At 38.0% G+C, this 22,545-nt stretch overlaps 1 protein-coding gene across 2 annotated transcripts; it reads right to left on the reverse strand.

Moving 5' to 3' along the window:
* Nucleotides 1-5,385: 5,385 nt before the first annotated feature.
* On the reverse strand, nt 5,386-13,756 carry LOC134366793 (ubiquitin-conjugating enzyme E2 D2-like). 2 transcript variants are annotated; one of them, XM_063083229.1, is made up of 2 exons: nt 13,741-13,756; nt 5,386-5,738 (listed from the first exon to the last, which is right to left on the reverse strand). In XM_063083229.1, the coding sequence occupies exons 1-2, from the start codon at nt 13,742-13,744 to the stop codon at nt 5,386-5,388; spliced, it is 357 nt and encodes a 118-aa protein (XP_062939299.1). In that variant the 5' UTR covers nt 13,745-13,756. The 2 variants fall into 2 exon arrangements, with proteins under 2 accessions (XP_062939299.1, XP_062939298.1); XM_063083228.1 differs by lacking the exon at nt 13,741-13,756 and having other exon boundaries at nt 5,386-5,829.
* Nucleotides 13,757-22,545: the final 8,789 nt, after the last annotated feature.

Consider the following 22,545-nt stretch of genomic DNA (forward strand, 5'->3'; position numbering starts at 1 on the left):
ACTTGTCTCTGTATTTCACCTGACTTCTGTAATCTGGTTCCCATACTCTCTCTAGAATGATTTTTCAAACATGCAAACCTGACCATATCACTCCCCTGCTCAAATTATTGAATGGCTCTATCATTTAAAGGATCAGTTCTAAACTTGTCTTTAGTATGGCATATAAGACCGTCCGTTTTCAGGCTTCTGCCTGCCTCCAATTATTTGTGTTGTCACATTGAATGAAAAGCTGTTTCTTTTACACAATGTACTTTCTCATGCTTTTGTACCTTTGTGTTATATTCCTTCTATCCACAATGTCCTTTCTATTTCTTATCCCCTTGATGAAATCCTACTCATTCCTCAACATCCAACTCAGATATAATCACCTGGTACCATTCTCCCTTCCCATCCCCATGACAGAATTGGGTAGTGTCTGGTATCTCTGGCTGAAAAAGAATGAAGAAGACATGCATTAACACTTCAAAAATGCTTATCAAATAGGCCATGCTGAATGAATGCTTAATTTTCTTAATATAGTATGGAAACCCCTGCTTCGTTTTTGTTCCCTTACTACAAACATAAAATGCTTGTGAAGATTCATTCACATAATTGTCTAAGGTCATTTATTTTAAGTGGAGGGGAAAGGTTAGTATGTTATAATATTTAACAAGTCATGTCTTGATCGAGTTTTGAAGTCATGCCTAAAAACTCTCAATTCCCATTCTTGGTAGTTTGCTAAGCCCCCACCCCAATTGCCTCCCTCCTAAGACTCCCACACCCCAGAGACCAGGTACCAGATAAATAAGAACAGCCCCTACACCAATTATTCAACTTAACCAATCCACAGGAAACCCGTGAAACCCAGCTAACTACACCCCACTTGCCATACACATAAGCTGCTGCTTACAGCTCCAGCTTGTTCTTACCCTGTCCCCAGGTGCAATTCCTTGTATGGCCTCTTGTGGCCCTCTTCTCTCTTTTGGAGCTGTATGTATCAAAGAGTTCTGCCTTTCATCTGTACAAGGTTAGGATGTTGTGTCCCACAATCAAACAAGTCTTTAAATCTTATCAAACAGTGAGTAATGTAATTTGTAGTCTTAATTCCTAGAAAAATTTGTTGAAAGACTTCTGAACAGAATTGGATCACATGTTCGCAGATTTAGTAAAGCAATGCTGCTTCCCATAGAAAGTGGCAATAAATAAAGAGGACTCAAATTGATATTTTAAGTGGAAAACAATATTCTTTTAAGGAGCTCATCCAGAAAGTGTCAAAAAAAATTTAAACATTAATTGCATTCATCATTTGATAAATGCAAGGACACACTTTCCTGCCCTTTCTACAATCTGTACTCAGGTGGAACAACTCAAATTCTCTTATTTGCAAAGCTATAAAGTATGTAAGCTATACATATGAGCATAAATGGGCTTGAATACTGTCAATAAAGTTAATCTAAACACTTTTATGTAAAAAAAATTTGTATTGGGGAAGAGGTATATTGGTAACTAAGTCAAATTTCATTAACCTTGGCAATCTGCATTAACAATGCAAATTCTCACCTCCTTTTGTTAACAAATAAAAAATTGAACAAGAAGTTCAATGAAATTCAGTGCTCATCTATCAAGGGGTGCTCATTTTCAACCTGATTAAAAATCATTTTTGATTATTGTAAATGCAGATTACTGGGTCCTTCTAGAGGCCTTTGGAGGTGGGACTGGAAATCTATACTTTCAACAAGCCTTCAAATTGATTTTCACATAAGCTAACATCTGTATTTTTAAATAAGTGGGGATGGGTGGAGAGAGAGCTTGTGTGACATCCTTGTCAATGTGCCCTTTCATAAATCCCCAAATGAATTAAATTGACAGATTGTCTTGGTCCCTGCCTTCTCTTTCAGCCATGCTAGGAATATCTGAACTATAGATTTGGCCAGTCCGATCATCTTACTGGCACCCTAGCACAAGTTTATCTATAAAGAAGCAGTCTAGTGAAGAGAAATAATAATAAATAGAAATCCCATTATTGAATGTGTATTCAATGGCATAGGTTAGATCTTTTCCATGCATCATCTTTTTTTTCTTTTTAACTCTAGGAAATATTATAGATACTATTCTCATTTAATACTTGAAAAAACACAGGTTTACAGCAGTTAAGTAATTTATTCAGGGACATATAACTAGTTATTGGTGGAGCCTAGATAAAACACAGTTTTTTGATTCAAATACCCATGCTTTTTCCACACTGCCTCTGATCATAAAACATTAAATCAATTAAAATAAAAGACAAAAGAAAAGAGGTCTCTACGCCACCCAAATCCTCATTTTCTTTCATGGTAGCTAAAGTGTCACAGTCTTTAGGACTCCCCTACTGTCTTTACTCCAGGATCTCGGCTCAGTCCTGATAAGTCCCATGATAAATTCTTCCACCTCTTGTACATCATCAGCTATTTCATTGACTCTGTGAATTACACTAAAACTAAATGCTTATACATATATTTCCTTCCTTAAGGTCCAATTTTATGATACAATAGCCACTGGCCAAAGATGGCTATTTTAATGCAATTAACTCAGTTTAATTAATATTACATTTAAAATTAATTAAAATTAAACAAAATAAAATATTCACTTTCTTGGTTATACTCACCAAATTTCAAGTGGACAATAGCTACACGTGGCTATTGGCTACCATACTGGACAGTGCAGATATAGAACATTCTTATTTGGCAATACTGCCTGAATACATAGGTAAAAGAAAATTTCATATTTGAGGGGTTAGTACCTTTGGTACAGAAACAAACTTTTCCATATATTTATAGTCTTATTTTGATAAATATCTTAAAAATCTTAAGCCATTATTATTTTCATGTTTTGACTTAAAATTACAACACCTCATGTCTTATTCTGTTGCTGCTGCTAAAACAAAATGGCTGAAACTAAGTAATTTATAAACAATAGAAATTTATTTCTTATGATTCTGGAGGCTGAGAAGTCCATAATCAAGGTGCTGGCATTTGATGCTTGCTGAGGGCCTCCTTGCTGTGTTCTCACATGGCAAAACAAGTGAACTCTGTATCCTTACCTGGCAGAAAAGCAGAAGATAGTGAACCCACTCCCTCAAGCTCTTTTATAAGGGCCCTCATCCCACCCATGAGGGCTCCTTGAAATCACTACTTAATCAATTCCTAAAGGCCTCACCTCTTAATACTCTCACATTGATGATTAAATTTCAACACATGAATTTTGGTGCACATTCATACCATAGCACCTCCCCACTCCTTAAAAAGAGTAAGTTATTACAAAATATTTTTAAAGGTAATGATATCAGAAATCTGCTTATTACAGTGATTGGACATTCCTAAATATACAAGTTCTACAGGGAAGATTGGAATGTTTCAATACACACACATATTTTCATAAAACTAATTTTTACCTTTATAACCAGATAGATCCGAGCAGTTAAAACTATCAGGGTCCAATGCTCCATTGTGTTTATTTTTTTTTTATTCAATTTTACTTATATTTATTTTTGTAAGGTACAGTGTGTTGTTGCAATATATGCATATACTGCACGGTGATTCACTTAGGGAAGACAGCATAATTTTGTCCTCATTAGCTTTCCCTCATCCTCTCCACCTTCACCCCCCCAACCTCTGGTAACCATTATTCTACTCTCTACTTCTTCTTCTTTTTCTTTCTTTTTTTAAAAAACACACAAAGATTAATATCCTTATTCTAAAAAGAACTCTTAAAAATGAAGTAGAAAAATATAACCACAAATTTGGTAAAGGACATGAGCAGACGAGTCACGCACCCCAAAGAAGCACAAGTGGCTAATAAGTACATTCTAAGATCTGGTTGTGGGTGGGTGCAAGGCTGGCCCACCACCCTCATCTCAGGACCCCCGGGCTTCCACTGGCTGCATGGCTTGCCTGTAGGAGGCGGGGCCATCTTGTGGCAGCAGTTGTCTTGGACTATCATTTTAAGGTTTTTCTAAAAATTGACACGATGTAAATTTTCTTATTGATATACTTACTGATCTTTAATAATCTGATTCTCCTTGTAACAATATAAACAAAAACTAAAAATAAATGTAAAAATTGTGTCTAAGTTGTTAAAAAAGGAATTATTAAAAGTTCTATTTTAGGGCCGGCCCCGTGGCTAGTAGCGCCGAGGTTCGGTAGCGCAGGTTCGGATCCTATATAGGGACGTCTGGTGCGCTCACTGGCTGAGCGTGGTGCAGACAACACCGTGCCAAGGGTTGCGTTCCCCTTACCAGTCAAAAAAGAAGAGTTCTGTTTTATATTTAGTGCATTTTCTTAAAAAAAAAAAAAAAAAAAAAAAAACTGCTTTATTGAGGTATTGTTTATAGCAAACAGCCTTGGAAGATAGAGGTCTCTCCATGGCAGAAGGTAGATCTATTTGTCTCTGCTTGCTAGCAGTCCCCTTTCAAAGACTTGGGGGTTCCTACACCTGGGGTTTCTCAGCTATGACAGAAACCCATTGGGCATGCAGCACCCATCTGGTCTGCTCCCACATCTCCCCCTTGGAACTTGGTGGGCAAGGGAAAAGGGTGCCAGTGAAGTCATGCTGCCTGCTGTGCCATGACTAATAACAGCCTTTGTCTCTAACGCAGGGGTCCCTGTCATTTCTGCCAACCTCCACCAAAGTGTGACAGGCTAACTTGTAGGACTGCAAGCTGGGTAAAATCTCAGACCTTACTTGGGTCTTGAGAAAACGTAGAAGAAATCAGAGATAGTGGGTATGTTCTGAGAAGCCAGGAACAACCCAGAGGGTGGGAGAGAGGCACAGCGGGCATAGTGGTGGGGGTTGAAGGGGTGGGAGGTGGAGAAAGCTGGGAACAAAACATTTCATTTTGTAAGAACTCCTAGTTCATATCATTTTTGGCCAGTTAAACCTGGACCTCAAAATAGAGGATATGGATTCATATTAATCTCGGTCAAAACCAAAATACCTGAAGATGGACATTATTCAGAAGAAAATGGACTCCTAACCAGCTTTGTAGCCTTTTCCCAGCTTTTCCTAACTGTTGTCAATTCTGAAAGACTCCACATTAAAACTGTCCCCACTGGTCGGTGGAACTGCTCTCCTCATCCTAAAGCCACCCCTCCCCCTTGTTCGTGCTTTGTTTTTCAATTCTAAATCAATAAATTTGTAGTGAAAAGTAGATTAAAACTGGTCTCTTTGTGTCACGCTCCCCCCACACCCTCACATTCCCTCCACCCCACCCATCCCCCCATACCCCCTCCTCACACACCCTGATATGAAGGCTGTGCCCAGAAGGATGCAGAAGACGTTGCTTCATAGAAAGTAATCGAAAGACAACCAATTAATTGGACTACCACGTTCTCTATCTTTATATTAAGTAAATGGAATTATATTTGGGGATCACATGGCATATTTCTGAGTCCATTCTTGAGCTATCCTTTCATATCTCCTCCTGTCATTTTTGTAGATCATCGTAATTTCTGGTACCAGAGAGTCATCTGGGTTGGGGTCACACAACAAGGCGCAGATGGACAGCAACACTTCGGACACGGTCAGCACCGGAGACCACTCGGATCTAAGGATGTCCAGACAGATGTCTCCTTTTTTGTTAATGTTCGGGTGGTAAATGCGGGTGTTGAACGCGATGCTGGGCGGTTTGAAGGGATAATCGGGTGGAAACCGGATCTTCAAGAAGAAGACCCCTCCCTGGTAGGGGCTGTTGTTGGGCCCCATTATGGTTGCTTGCCAGCGAAGCAAATCGTCCCCCACTGGGCCAGCTGAGCACTGGGCCGGGGGGTCGTAGGCCAGGTCGAGGAGCTCCTTCTGGATGCGCTTGAGAGCCATCGACGGCAGCACGTGGCGGCCAATCCTGGTCGCAGTGCCCGGCACCAACTAGAAGGCAGCAGGGATCCCGGGGTGGGAGCAGCGGAGAGTGGCTGGGCCAGCGGGTGGGTCGAGGGAGGCGTCGGTGGAGGCGGTGAGGCGGAAGGTGGCAGAGAGTCAGACTGAGGATGCACGATTCGCTCTGTGAGGTCACAGTGGCACGTGCTGACCACGCATGCAGGGTTGCCAAGGGCGCGTCCCACTGGTGCTGGGGACCGGGGGAGAAAGTGGGGGAGGGGAGGGGAGGGGAGGGGAGGGACGGGGCGGGAGGCAGGGGCTGTGGGTCTTACCCAGAGCTAACAGTCTGCGGTGGCCAGTAGGGCCACACGCACGCACGGTCCTCTGCTGACAGTTTCCAGGATAAATACGATCAGTTCAATGAATTCCCCTCTACCCCTCACCTAGAGTCACCTTCCCTTAACTTCTTACCTCCTTGGCTTTATCCTAATGTGTGTGTGTGTGTGTGTGTGTGTGTGTGTGTGTGTGTGTGTGTGTGTGTGTGTGTGTGTGTGTGTGTGTGTGTGTGTGTAAGTCACACACATCATGGCCCTTTACCTCCATGTGTATTTCCTAAGAAAGACATTGTCTTGTTTAAACAACTTTAGTACATTTAATATCGATACATTTAAAAGTAACTTTTGGTAATGTTTTGGCAAATTTATTTTTCAGGAAGATTTAAAGTCTTCGAAAATTTAATTTGAAGGTAAAACCGCTTTAATTTTGAAGAACTCAGGACAGGAAGGAACAGAGGGAGGGAGGGAAAGAAACCAGTACTCTATGTGGCATATATAACCAGTAAATTTAACATTGATGCAATAGTTATATCTAATCTAGCATCTGTACTCCAGTTTTGTCAATTGACAAACGTCTTTAAAACTCTTTTTAAAACCCCTCCTGTACACGATTCAGTCTAGGATAAGGTAAACTGCCTTTAGTTGACCCGTCTGTTTGGTCTCCTGGAGTCTGGAACATTGTCATGGCCTTTCTGTGTCTTTTATGTCACTGACACTTTTGAAGAATGCAGCACATCCTGCCCCCCAGCCCCTCACCCACATTTCACAGTCTTAAACCTTTAATAATAAACCCAGACAATTTTGGAGACAGGAGGAGGAAAAAGTGAAAAAGACTGCTCTGCTCTGTATTTTGAATATTGTGGTAAAGTTACAAGCACTCCGTGATGTGTAATAGTAGGACATGTTCTCTATTGCTTTTTGTAAAATGAATGGATTTTTACTCATAGGAAATTGTATTCACCAGTCCTCTCTGAAAAGGTGAAAAGCTGACAAATCTTTAGTAACAATGATTATATTTTCCAAGAAGTAAAGTAAGAAATGGGAAGGTCATGTTGTATGAATTAATTGATTCTGATTTCAGATTAAGATGTCTGCGTGTATGTGTATTTTATATAGTATATGTATGTTTATATGTGTGTGTATTTGTGTGTGTGTGTATTCTCACCACTGAAAGATAATATTATTTGAATAAAGTGAATAATGTGAAGTACTTTGCAGATGAGCACTTTTTGTTTTGTTTTGTTTTGTTTTCTAGGGCTGCCATAACAAAGTACCACAAACTGGGTGGCTTAAGAGAACAGGAATTTATTTTCTCACAGTTCTGGAGTCTAGAAGTTTGAAATCAAGGTGGCAGTAGGGCCATGCTACCTCTGAAGTCTCTAGGGAAGAAACCATACTTGCCTCTTCCTAGCTTCTGCTGATTCCTTGCAATTCTTGTCCCTTGGCTAGTGGCTGTGTCATTCAATTCTTGTCTCTATGTTCACATTGACTTCTTCCCTGTGTGTGTTTCTGTGTTTGTCCAAATGTCTCTGTCCTTATAAGGACACCAGTAATTGTGTTTAGTGCCCAACCTAATCCAGTAAGGTCTCACCTTAACTTGATTATATCTGCCAAGACTCTATTTTCAAGTAAGGTGGAAGAAAACAAAGACAAAAACTAGGATACACACACACACACACACACACATACATGCACACACACATATATGTATATATGTTAATTTTATGTATCAATTTGACTGGGTCAAGAGGTGCCCATACATTTGGTCAAACATTATTCTGGGTATGTCTGTAAGGGTACTTCTGGATGAGATTAATATTAAAATTGGCATATTGAGAAAAACAGATTACCCTTCCTAATGTGAGTAGGCCTCATCTAATCAGTTGAATGCCAGAAGAGGACAGAGGGACTGATACTCTTGTGAGTAGAAGGGAACTTCTGCCTGACTACTTTTGATCTAAGACTTTTTTTTTTTTTTTTCTTGCCTTCAGACTATGATTTAAACATTGGCTCTTCCTGGGTCTTCAGCCTACTGACATTCACACTGGATCTAAATCATCAGCTCCCTTGGGCCTCCAGCTTGCCAAATGCAGATCATGGGACATGTCAGCCTCCAGAACCAATTTCTTATTATAAATCTCTCTCTCTACACACACACACACACACACACACACACACACACACACACACACACGTGCGTCCTATTAATCATATTGGTTCTGTTTCTCTGGAGAGCCTTAATATATATTTTGGTACCAAGAGTGGTCCTAGAAGAACAGAATTTTAATCATGAGTTTTCTGAACTGATTTGGGGATTTCTATAATTTGCTCTTTAACCTGAGTAAGTTTAAAGATGCCAATTACTCCATTTCCAGTAATAAAGAATGCACTGATAGTCCATGGCATGGTCTGGCAATACAGATGCACAAAATATCACCACGGATTACTCTTAAGAAATCACTTATAAAAAGCAAGATCTGGGTGACTGTGTATATGATACTTTAGAACATTTTTGGCAAACTATTAGTATGTTGAGATTGATTTCTTGATTGTAATTGTACTGGACAAAGTGAAAAAGAAAAGTATAAGCCCAAGGATTTGAATTTCCTGCTCAGGTGCTTCATAAATGACCTGAAAGTTGCTATGTGTGCCCTGAAAGAGAGCCTTATCTATTATAGCTACAGCGCTAGGATTGCTGGCAATCAAACCCAGAATAACACCCTGCCACTGGCTAAATTACAACGCAAGTTAAACTCCCAGGGTGTCTACTGTTAAAGTCAGGGCACTGATTGAGAAGGAATGGGATCCTGAATGTTGGAATCAGCACATGTGGGAAGACCCTGATAAAGCTGAGAATATTAAATCCCTAAATTCTGAGTCTTTTTTGCCAGTGGAAGAGGCTTCTCCATCCCCAGTAGGAGTGGCTTCTCCACCCCCACCCCACTCTCTCAGCCCCCATCTGAGAGGATTAAGACAGCATTGCCTGAGGAAACTGTAATGGCTCCCTCCAAGGCAATTGCCATTCAAGACAATGATGAGTTTCCTCGGGACTCACCCCTAAAACCGTTCTTGGCTTCTGAACCTATAACTAGACTCTAGTACCAGCAGGCCCCTAAAGGTGAGGTGCAAAATGTAAACCACGAAGAGGTGCACTACACTCCAAAAGAACTATTTGAGCTTTCTAATTTATACAGACAAATCTGGAGAACAGGTCTGGACATGAACACTAAAAGTGTGGGATAATGTTAGAAGGAGAGTAAAGTTGAATCAGGTGGAATTTGTTGATATATGCTTGCTATGCAGACATTTTGCATTTAAAGTTGCATCTCAGGGAGTTAGAAAGGGCTCTAACAGTTCGTTTGGTTGGTCGGCTCAAACTTGGACCAATAGGTGGCCCTCAGTGAACGAGTTAGCAATGCCAGCTTTGCCTTGGTTCAAGTAGAGGAAAGGATTCAAAGGTGAAGAGAGATTAGAATGTTACAGTAGATTTGTCATTTGTCCTTTAAGACTTACTCTCCAACCCTGGGAGGGTGCAGAAGACATAGCTTTCACCATGACTGTGAGAAATAAATTTGTGAGAGGAGTCCTGCCATCCTTGAAAAGTCTTGTGATTGCTCTTCTCTGTAGGCCAGAAATTACCAGGAGTGGGGAGGCTGCTCACACTGAATTAGGAAGACATTGGATTTCGGGGTTGCTTGGGCCAAGTGGTGGCACTTAATGACCAAAGAAATGGTAGGAATAGTTACCATAACAAACAGTAGAGTCAAAGCAATTGGAAGAGTCTGATCTGCAGAGACCTATGGTGTTGGATAGTTGATCATGGTGTTTCTAGAAGGGTAATAGATGTGAAATCTACTAAATTCTTACTGGATCTGTCTAAGCTGAAGAATTCTAGGTCAAATGAATAAGAGTCTACCTAAATCATAAAAACAGTTATGGCCCCTTAATCAATTCCCAGACTTAAGCCAGTTTACAGAGAACCCTTTAAATGAAGGAGAGCCCTTTGAAGAAGGGCTTTTAGTCCCTTTGAAGAAGGACCCTGTACACTGACAAAAAATTTATACTGTTAACTTTTCTCTCATCCTTCCCCAAAGTAACATATCGCTTTTCACAAGGATGACTGTGCATTGGGGAAAAGAAAATGTTCAGACCCTTCATGAACTACTGGACACTGGCTCAGAACTGATGCTAATTCTAGAAGACCCAAAACATCACCATGGTCCAGCAATCCGAGTAAGGGGTTATGGAGGTCAGGGGATCATTGGAGTATTACCTTAAGTCTGCCTCACAGTGGGCCCACTGGGTCCCTGAAATCATCCTGTATTTCCCCAGTTCCAAAATGTGTAATTAGAATGGTCATACTCAGCAGCTCACAGAATACCCAAATTGATTCCCTGACCTTTGAAGTGGAAGCCATCAGGCCTGCCTCTAACTAGAAAAATAGCAAATCAAAAGTAATACTGAAGGTATTGCAGAGATAAGTGCACCCATTAAGGACTTCAAAATTGAAAGAGTGGTTATTTTCACTACATTCCCATTCAACTTGCCTGTTTGACCTGTGCAGAAGACAGATAGATCTTGGAGAATGACAGCAGATTATTGTCAGCTAAACTGTGTGTTGATTTGAATTGCAGCTGCTGTAAAAGATACAGTTTCTTAGTTTGAGCAAATTAACACAGCCCCTGGTATCTGGTATTCAGCTTTTAATCTGGCAGTTCTTTTTTTTTTCTCCGTACCTGTCAATAAGGTTCACCAGAAGCAGTTTTCTTTCAGCTGGCAAGGTCAGCAATACACTTTCACTGTCCTACCTCAGGGATATATCAACTCTTCAGCTCTGCATCCTAATTTATTTTGCAGGGAACTTGATCACCTTTCCCTTCCATAAAACATGACATTGGTTCATTACATTGATTGTGTTGTGCTGATTGGACCTAAAAAGCAAGAAATAGAAGCTGTTTTAGGTGAATTATTGAGACATTTACCTGTCAGAGTATGGAAAATAAATCTGACAAAAATTCAGGGTACTTTTACCTCAGTGAAATTTCTAGGGGGCCAATGGTGTGGTGTATGTTGAGATATCCATTCTAAGGTGAAGGATAAGTTGTTGCATCTTAAAGAGGCACAATGCCTAGTGGGACTTTTTAGATTCTGGAAGCAATATATTCCTCTTTTATGTGTGTTGCTTCAGGCCATTTACCAAGCGACCTGAAATTCTGCTAGTTTTGAGTGAGTACCAGAAAAAGAAAAGGCTCTTCAACAGGTCTAGGGTTCTGTGCAAGTTGCTCTGTCACCTAGGCCATACGATCCAACAGATCCAATGGTGCTTGAAGTATCAGTGGCAGGTAGGGATGCTGTTTGGAACTTTTGGCAGGCCTCTATAGGTGAATTATAGTACAGATCTAAGGATATTGGAGCAAAGATCTGGCATCAGCTGCAGATAACTACTTTCCTTTTGAGAAAATGTTCTTGGCTTGCTTTTGTACCTTAGTAGGGATTAAATGCATGGGCATGCATAGTAACACCCCATCATCAAATGGAAGTAGTATATATGTGATTGGGCCTGCACAGACACTGAAGGCACAAGTAAGTTGCATAAAGAAGTGACCAAATGCTCATGTTCCTCATTTCTGCTACATTACCTTCTCTCTCACAACCTCTAACCATTGGTCTGCAGTGAGTTTCCTAGCTGACAGGGAGATAGAGTATTAAAAATGGTTCTATGTGATATACAGGTTCTACCTGGAAGTCGACATCTGTAGCACTGTAGTTCATTTCTGTGACATCCATGAAGGACAGTGGTGAAAAAGAATCTTTGTAGTGGCCAGAATTTCTAGCAGTTCACCTAGTGCTTCATTTTGTTTTGAAAGAGAAATTGCCAGATGTTCAATTGCATCCTGATAAATGGGTGTGGCTCATGATTTGGCTGGACGGTCAGAGTTTGGAAGGAACATGATTAAAAAATTGGTGACAAGGAAATTTGGGGTTTAGGTATCTGGATATTCCTCTCTGAATGGGAAAAAACAATGCATAAACATATTTGTGCCTCATGTGAATGCGCACAAAAGAGTGACATCAGTAGAGGAGAATTTATTTTTTTTATTTTTATTTATGTTTTATTGAAACATAATTGATTATACATATTTGTGGGGTACAGAATGGAATATCAATACCTGTGTACAATGTGTGATGATCAAATCAGGATTATTAGCATGTTCATCATTACAAAACATAATCATTTCTTGTGTCTGTTAACCGATTTCTTACTAATTCCCCTCCCTTTCCCCCTTTCCCACCTCTAGTAACAACAATTTTGTTCTCTTCTTCTAATAGGTCAACGTATTGTTGTGACTCTTTTTTCTTTCTGTTTCTTTCATTCTTTTTCTTTCCTTCATTCCTTCCTCCTTCCCTCCCTCCTTTCTTTCCTTCTTTCTCTCTTTCTTTCTTACCTGCCACTTGTGAATAAGGGCATACAGTATTTCTCTTGGTGTGCCTAGCTGGTTTCACTTAACATAATTTTATCCAAGTTCACCTATTCTGCTGCAAATGACAGAATTTCATTCTTTTTTACGGCTGAGAGTATTTTATTGTGTATATATACCACATTTTCCTTATCTGGGCATCCATTGATGGACATTTAGGTTGGTTCCAAATCTTGGCTATTGCGAATAGAGCTGCAATACACATGGGCATGCAAGTATCCCTTTGACATAATGATTTCCATTCCTTTGGGTATGTACCTAGAAGTGGGATTGCTGCATTGTATGGTAGTTCTATCTCTAGTTGTCTGAGAAAACTCCATACTGTTTTTCATAATGACTGCATTAATTTACAGTCACACCAACAGTGCAGAAGGGATCCCCTTTCCCCACATCCTTCCAGCATTTGTTATTCTCTTTTTTACAATAGCCAGTCTAACAGGGGTGAGATGATATATCAATGCGGTTTTGATTTGCATTTCCCTGATGATTAGTGATGTTGAGAATTTTATTCATGTACCTTTTGGCCATTTATACGTCCTCCTTTGAAAAATGTCTATTCAGCTCCTTTGCCCATTTTTTAATTGGACTATTTGTTTTTTCACCGTTAAGTTGTTTGAGTTCCTTGTATATTCTGGATATTAATCCCTTATCAGATGCATAGTTAGCAAACATTTTCTCCTATTCTGTAGATTATCTTTTCACTCTGTCGACTGTTTTCTTTGATGTGCAGAAGCTTTTTAGTTTCATATAAACCCTATGTTGCTGTTATTGTTGTTGTCATATACACTTTTGAGGTCTTATTCACGATCTTTGCCTAGTCCTACATCCTGAAGTCTTTCCCCTATGTTTTCCTCTAGGAGCTTTACAGTCTCAAGTCTTATATTTAAGTCTCTAATCCATTTTGAGTTTATTTTGGTATATGGTGACATGTAAGAGTCTAGTTTCATTTCATTCTTCTATACATGAATATCCAGTTTCCCCAGCACAATTTGTTGAAAAGGCTATTCTTTTACTATTGTATATTCTTGGTGCCTTTGTCGAAAATTAGTTGGCTGTAAGTACTTGGTTCAAAATACAAACGTCAATAAATGTGATACATCACATCAACAAACTCAAGGATAAGGACCCTATGATTATCTCAATAGATGCTGAAAAAGCATTTGAAAAAATTCAACATCACTTCATGATAAAGACCCTCAGCAAATTAGAAACAAAAGGAAAATATCACAGCACAATAAAAGCCATTTATGAGAAGCCCACTGCCAATATCATTCCGAATGGGGAAAAATTGAAGGCCTTTCCCATAAGAACAGGAACAATATAAGGATGCCCACTCTCACCACTTCCATTTAACATAGCACTCAAGATACTAGCCAGAGCAATCAGGCAAGAGAAAGAAATAAAGGCAATCCAGATTGGAAAAGATGAAGTCAAAATTTATCTATTTGCACATCATATGATAATATATTTAGAAAAACCTAAAGAATCTATCAAAAAAAACCCTATAGCTAGTTAATAACTTCAGTAATGTTTCAGGATACAAAATAAATGCCCCCAAATCAGGAGCATTTAAATACTCAAATAATGAATTAACAGAAAAAGAAATAAAGAAAGCAAGCCCATTTACAATTGTCACAAAAAGAACAAGACACCTAGGAATCAATTTAACCAAGGAGGTGAAAGACTTCTACAATGAGAACTACAAACCTCTTCTGAAAGAAATTAAAGAAGACACAAAAAGATGGAAAGATATTCCATGCTCTTGGATTAGAAGAATTAACATTATGAAAATGTCTATACTATTCAAAGAGATCTACAGATTCAGTGCAATACCCATCAAAATACCAATGACATTCATCACAGAAATGGAAAAAACAATCTTACCTTTCATATGGAAAAAAAGAAGACCCCAAATAGCCAAAGCATTCTGAGCCAAAAAAAATTAAGCCAGAGGCATAACACTACCTGACTTCAAATTATACTACAAAGCTATTTTAACCAAAACAGCATGGTACTGGTATAAAAGTAAACATTCAGACTAGTAGAGTAGAATTGAGAACCTAGATATACCCCTCGGGCTTATAGCTATCTGATATTGGACAAAGGCAACAAAAATCTACATTGGGGAAAAGACTGACTCTTCAACAAGTGGTGCTGGGAAAACTGGATATCCATATGCAGAAGAATGAAACTAGATATGCATCTCTCACCATACACTAAAATCAACTCAAAATGGATTAAAAACTTAGGTATAAGACCTGAAACTGTAAAATTTCGAAGGGAAAATATAGGTGAAACACTTCAGCAATTAAGTCTGGGCACAGGCTTTATGAACATGAGTCCGAAAGCACAAGCAGCAAAAGAAAAAATAAACAAATGGAACTATATCAAACTAAAAAGTTTCTGCACAGCAAAGGAAACAATCAACAGAGTGAAACAACAACCTTCAGAGTGGGAGAAAATTTTTGCTCACTATGCATCCAACAAGGGATTAATATCCAGAATATACATAGAACTCAAGCAATTATACAGTAAAAAAAACTAATGACCCAATTAAAAAATGGGCAAAGGAGCTAAATAGACATTTTTCAAAGGAAGACATACAAATGGCCAACAGATACATGAAAAATCCTCAACATCACTAGTTACCAGGGAAATGCAAATTAAAACTACACGGAGATATCACCTCCCCCCAGTTAGACTGGCTAAGATCAAAAGGATGGAGAATAACAAATGCCGGTGATGGTGTGGAGAGAAGGGAACACTACTGCACTGTTGGTGGGACTGTAAATTAGTACAACCACTATGGAAAACAATTTGGAGGTTTCCCAAACAACTACAGATAGGCTTTCCATACGATCCAGCAATCCCTCTTCTGGGTATATACCCAGAGGTATGGAAATGATCATGTCGAAGGGATACCTGTACTCCCATGTTCATCACTGCTCTGTTTACAATAAGCAAGACATGGAACCAACCTAAATGTCCATAAATGGAGGGCTGGATAAGGAAGTTGTGCTACGTATTCACAACGGAATACTACTCTGCCATAAAAAGAATGGAATTCTGCCATTCAAAGCAACATGGATATTCTAAGTGAAACTACCCGGGTACAGAAAGAAAAATACCACATGATCGCACTCATAAGTGGGAATCAATCCATCAATAAACAAATAAACAACAAAGAGAGAGAGAAAGAGAAAGAAACAGCAATCACAATAGTACATTGAACTTTTAGAAGGAGAGAAAAGAACTATGGTTACTAGGGTATAAAGGGGAGGGGAGAGGGAGAGGTAGGGAAAGAGGGAGCGTGGCTTATGAGGAATTGATTAACAAACACAAAGAATGACTATGTATTAAAATGATAAATAAGCTAACTATCCTTATCTGACCATCACACATTGTACACAACTATTGAAAGTCAAGATTTTTACCCTACATATATGTATAATAGTTTATCTTTAAAACAGTAATAAAATTAAATTAAATTTTTTAAAAAAAGAAAAGAAAAGATGATGTGAAGACACAGCACAGGGAGAAAGCCATGTGTGGATGAAGCCAGAGATTGGAGTGATGCATCCACACGTCAAGAAATGCCAAGAATTGCTGGCCATCACCAGAAGCTAGACTTGAAACAGATTCTCCCTCAGAACCCTCCTAAGGAACCAATACTGCTAAACCATGATTTTGGACTTCTAGCATACAGAACTGTGAGATAATAAATTTCTATTGTTTTATGCCACTCAGTTTATGGTAGTTTGTGTTTCGATAGCTCTAGCAAACTAATAAATTCACTCTTAAATCCCATCCATGATTTTTTTAGCAGTCTATAAAACCCAGAATCCTTCCATTGGCAGGTATCTGTTCACAGCCACACCTGGTGGCAAGATGCTTTGAATGCAATATAAAGCATATTTTGTTCCACTTTCTATGACTAAGACTAGATAATATTATACGTTTTAAGATCTTTGCATAATTTAATGAACTACTGAAGATTGTGCTTTAAAAACGGGACAGGTTAGTAGCAGAAATTTCATTTCAGTATTCTGATTCTCCTTCTGACAAACCTATTGATAAATGTTTTTACCTGTCTTCTTCATGAACATAGGGTTGAATAACAAATTTGCAGCTGACACTATTTAATGGATATTCAAACACACTCTTTTTCATGTGCCAGATAAAAACACACTATTAGTAAAATAAAATGTAAGCAATGGGCAAATAAACTTTTACCTACTAAACTGTTAGTGTGAGTTTCTTCTTAGGTTGTTAACTGGGATTTATATTATTCTCCAATGCCTATAAAGTCTTTGAAGTATAAAAAATATATGAGTTTAAAAAGGTATGGGTTCATAAGTCAAAAATCAAACAATAGGGACCAGTACATCATATGATTTTGAGGTCAAAGCAGTTGCTAAAAATTCACGAAATAGAGCAGGTTTCACAATGTTAAAAAAAGAAAAAATTGTTTCCATTAAACTTACTTTTCATTTTTCACTATTTAGAGAAAAATACACTGCTCTGTCAAGTTTGAGTTTTGGGCTCTATTTTAAGAAAGGTTTTCTTCTAATTGTTCTTGTGCAATGATAAAAAATATTCTTCCAGTTGGGTATAAAGAGAAAATATAAATATTAGGATCATGAGAATCATTCATTCATCAAATATTTACTGAGTACCTACAATGTGTCTGAAACCACGTTGGACAATGGAAATACCGAGACGAATAAGATATGGTCTTTACCCTCAAGGAATTTTGCTGATATGGAAGACACACAAAATAGCAATTAATGTATATGATGACAAGAGAATTATCTGATCCATCCAGGATTGGTGAGAGACAGTATGGAGGATGGATGTCCTACAGGAAATAGTAACTGAGTTGAATCTTAAAAATGGTAAGTGAATTCCATGTGATAGCACAAACTAAAATGAAATTAAGAAACAGCATGACTGGATGAATAGTATGGGGAATGCTTTTTTTTAGGGAAAATGAGAGGTTATATTTCAGATATGTTGAGCTAGTAGTGCTTGTGGGCCAGCCAGATGAAAATGACCAGCATGCGTCAGGGGAGCATTCTATGTTGACAATATGGATTTAGGAGTCATTAAGATGGAGTGAAAACTGTAAAAGTCAATTAAGAACATTCACAATTGCAGTTGGTAGAATTAAAATCTTCTTGAAGGAAAATTGCCACTCAATGTAATTGTAATCTTAGCTCATCAATACATCATAAAAAGATTCAATACAATGAGTACACAATTATGGCGAAAGGCCCTGGACTTGTCGCAAATTATGTGGTGGAGTTCCTATTTATCTTATTTGTGGAATTATTTTATATTTAGTACACCTGAATATAATGTGGGAAATTGTATCTAGGAATAGGCCAACTCATAGAAAAGCTGGCAATCAATATTCATTATGGCATGCACATATCATTCTCATAACATAAACAAGGTGATTTATATGTTCCAACATGGGCATTCATAAAAAAGAACTCTAGTCTTTAATCCGGTTTAAAACTTTTATTTTCTGACATTGGTTGTAGCTTTAGATAGGAAAGGAAATTGTTCAATTAAAAAAATTGCTCCTTTTTTTTTTTTTTTTTTTTTTTTTTGGTTGGCTGGCTGGTACTGGGATCCAAATCCATGATTTGTTCAATTAAACGTCAGTGAATTAAATGATGTTGGTGAGAAGGTAATGTTCAGATGGAGAGCAGTTTAACTTGGAGAGACAGGATACTTATATGTTAAATAAAACTGAGTCATCAGTGGCCTGTCAAGGCTCTATCATATGTACATCAATAATATACATAGAGGTGATTACTGAGAGCCTAACGTGCCAGGCATAGAACTAAACAATTTACATGTTACCTTATTTAATTTTCATAGAAATCTTATGAACCAGGTATACAGCCATTCCCATTTTATTATTGATAAAATTGAAACTCAGAGAAGTTACTTACCATTTACTGAGAGACAGAAATTTCCCAATTCTCCGTCTAAAAGTATTACACACACACACAGATATATCTATATATTTGTGTGCATGTATACAGATAGATAACACAAATATATATGTATGTATATATACATATATGGGTGTATATATGTTTGTATGTTATGTACATATGTGGGTGAATATATGTGTGCATGTATCTATAAATATATATTTATATGCACACACATATATGAGAAAATGTATAACCTAATTACTTTTTATCATTGCCAAAGTAACTACTATCTCTAATTTCACTGTTTGGCTTATGGTTCACATCATAAAATATTTTTCAAAGGGAACAGTATAACACGGATTTCTTCCTCTCTGAGCACCTATGTTATTAAACAGCCAACATATTGCTTTGCCATATGTCAATTTGCCTTCCTAGATTTGATCCATATAATCTCAGAGTTGAAAATTATTTTAAACTTTATCAAGTCCAACCTCTCTTTCTATGTAGGAATCCCTCTTTGACATTGTTGACATGGTTTCTTAGTCTCTGCTCAAATACCTACCGTGACCAGGAGGAGAAAGATCACCCATTCCACTGTTGGGCAGCTGCAGTAGGTTGTATATCTGTCTTCTAAAGATATGCAGAACCACATTCCATGTAACAACACTCTGCTTTTTGAAGATCTTTTTTACATTTTTTCTTTAATTCTCTATGCTTTTCCTTTTAATGAAATTTCCTTCAGCCTTTTCTTGCATGATTTGTGTAATGGTTTAAAAATATGTCCACATATTCTTTGATACTAGTCTCTTCAAGAAGTGATACTTAATTCTCCTTCTTTTGAGTACCACCGGGACTAATGGATGGAATATGGCAGAAGTGATCATGTAGGACTGCGTCATAAAAGGCACCATAGCTTCTTTCTTATTCTCCCTCTTAGGTCACTTGCTTTGGGGAAAGCCAGGTGCAACATCATAAGGACACTCAATCAACTCTATGGAAAGACCGATGTGGTGAGGTACTAAAGCCTCATGCCTAGATCCATTGCAACACTGAAGCCTTATGCCAAAAGCCATGTGAGTGAGCCATCTTTGAAGTGGATTCTCTCTGGCCCAGTCAACCTTTCATATGACTGCAGCCCTGGCTGATGTCTTGATCACAATCTCATGAGAGAGACTGAGCCAGAATCACTCAGCTAAGCTTCTCTTGTATTACTGACCACAGAAACAGTGAGATAAATGTGTGCTTTTTTAAGCTGCTAAATTTTAGAAGTAATTTTTTATACAGCAAGAAATATAACAAATATGATATGCTTTCTGGATCTTTTCATATTCTTGGCTTCCTCTTCTGGACACATTAAAGTTCGTTGATGTCTATCTTAATATATAACACAATAATTGATCAAATTTGTTCTGATTCCTGCCACTTTACTCAGTGGGACATACAATGAACTATTTTAAGAGTTGCAACATAATAGATTATGAACTTGAAATGAACTGAATCCTCAGATTTTTTTATGAACTTAAGTCATGCTTCCTCTATCCTATGCTTATGCAACTGAATTTTAAAAATCTAAATCACAAATTTGACATTTATCTATATTAAATATTATCTTGTTTGGGATCAAATGCTTCCACCATTCTGAACAATTTGTTTTTCTTTTTATTTTGAGATAGCTAGATTTGCATGAAATTATATGAAATAATACAGAGGGACTCTATCTAGCTTTCCTGCAATCTCCCAATGGTATAGTTTTGCGTAACTATAGTACAACATCACAACCAGGAAATTGACATAGATACAATTCATCTACCTCATTCAAACTTCATGAGTTTTAGATGTACTTGTTTGTATATGAATGTGTATGTGTATGTGTGTCTAGTTTCTGCAATTTTATCAGATGTGTAGGTTTGTATATCTACCATGAAAGTCAAGTACTGAACAGTTCAAAACTACAAAAAAATCCTTGTATTGCCCTTTACTAATCACACCATCTTAACTTCCTCCCCCCACCCCATCCCAACCTCTTGGTAACCACTGATCCACTCCTCAGTGAAAATAGCAGAGTACGTAGCCAAAAGAGATCATCCCTGCACAGAAATACCAAAAAATTGAGCAAAAATTGTCAGAATCAACTGTCCAAACTCTGAAAAATAGTCAACCATTTACACAAACCAAATGAAACAAGAAATCAAGAAAAAAGCAACATTAAAATGGTAGGAAAGGTTTTCTTTTTTTTTTTTTTTTTTTTTACTACTTTTTAAAATTTTTATTTATTTGTTATGAATATTCCTGAGATACAAAGCTAATTGTCACCCCTTTTGCCCATGATGTGAGGGCCAGATTCCTACTGACGGCATACCCATTACCAGAAATTACTTTTGTACCCAGTGTCCCTCACCCAATTATCCCCCAACTTCCTTCCCGCTCCTCTTTCCCCCCCAATCCACTTTGCAGCTCTAGGAATGTTCCCTCCCTCTGTAAGACCACCGTCCTACTATGGTCTTTCCTTCCTTCCTTCTTTCTCTCTTAGCTCCCACATATGAGTGAGCACATGTGGTATTTATCCCTCTGTGCTTTGCTTGTTTCACTCAACATAAGTTTCTCCAGGTTCATCCACGTTGTTGCAAATGGGAGTATTTCATTCTTTTTTGTGGCAGAGTAGTATTCCATGCTATGTATATACCACACTTTCCTTATCTAATCATCCATCGATGGACATTTAGGCTGGTTCCATATCTTGGTTATTGTAAACATAGCTGTGATGAATATGGGACTGCAAGTATGCCTTTGACATGATGATTTCCATTCCTCTGGGTATATAGCCAGAAGAGGGATTGCTGGGGTGTATGGAAGGTCTATCTGTAGTGGTTTGGGAAACCTCCATCCTGTTTTCCATAGTGGTTGTACTAATTTACAGTTCCACCAACAGTTTAGGCGTTTTCTCTTTGCTGCTAGCATTTGTTATTCACCATCTTTTTTATTTTAGCCAGTCTAACAGGGGTGAGGTGGTATCTCAATGTAGTTTTAATTTGCATTTCCCTGATGACTAGTGATGTTGAGTATTTTTTCATGTATCTCTTGGCCATTTATATGTCTTCCTTTGAAAAATGTCTATTCAGCTACTTTGCCCATTTTTTAATTGGGTTGTTTTTTTACTGTATAATTACTTGAGTTCTATGTATATGCTGGATATTAATCCATTGTCAGATGACTAGTTAGCAAAATTTTTTTCACACTCTGTAGGTGGTCTTTTCACTCTGTTGATTGTTTCCTCTGCTGTGCAGAAGCTTTTTAGTTTGATATAGTCCCATTTGTTTATTTTTTCTTTTGTTGCTTGTGCTTTCAGACTCTTGTTCATAAAGCCTGGGCCAAGACCTAGTTACTGAAGTGTTTCACCTATCTTTTCCCTTAGTAATTTTACAGTTTCAGGTCTTACACCTAGGTCTTTAACCCATTTTGAGTTGATTTTAGGGTATGGTGAGAGATGCATATCTAATTTCACTCTTCTGCATATGGATATCCAGTTTTCCCAGCACCACTTGTTGAAGAGTCAGTCTTTTCCCCAATGTAGATTTTCATTGCCTTTGTCCAATATCAGATAGCTATAAGCCCGAGGGGTATATCTAGGTTCTCGATTCTACTCTACTAGTCTGAATGTTTACTTTTATACCAGTACCATGCTGTTTTGGTTACAATCGCTTTGTAGTATAATTTGAAGTCAGGTAGTGTTATGCCTCCAGCTTTATTTTTTTTTGCTAAGGATTGCTTTGGCTATTCGGGGTCTTTTGTTTTTCCATATGAAAGTTAAGATTGTTTTTTCCATTTCCGTGAAGAATGTCATTGGTATTTTGATGGGGATTGCACTGAATCTGTAGATCTCTTAGGGCAGTATACATTTTAACAATGTTAATTCTTCTAATCCAAGAGCATGGAATATCTTTCCATCTTTTTGTG

Source organism: Cynocephalus volans, chromosome X (genome assembly GCF_027409185.1).
Source record: "Cynocephalus volans isolate mCynVol1 chromosome X, mCynVol1.pri, whole genome shotgun sequence".
NCBI classification, from domain to species: Eukaryota; Metazoa; Chordata; class Mammalia; order Dermoptera; family Cynocephalidae; genus Cynocephalus; species Cynocephalus volans.

Coding starts and splice junctions, on each gene's coding strand:
- LOC134366793 (XM_063083228.1), bottom strand. CDS start 5,829: ATGGCTCTCAAGCGCATCCAGAAGGAGCTCCTCGACCTGGCCTACGAC.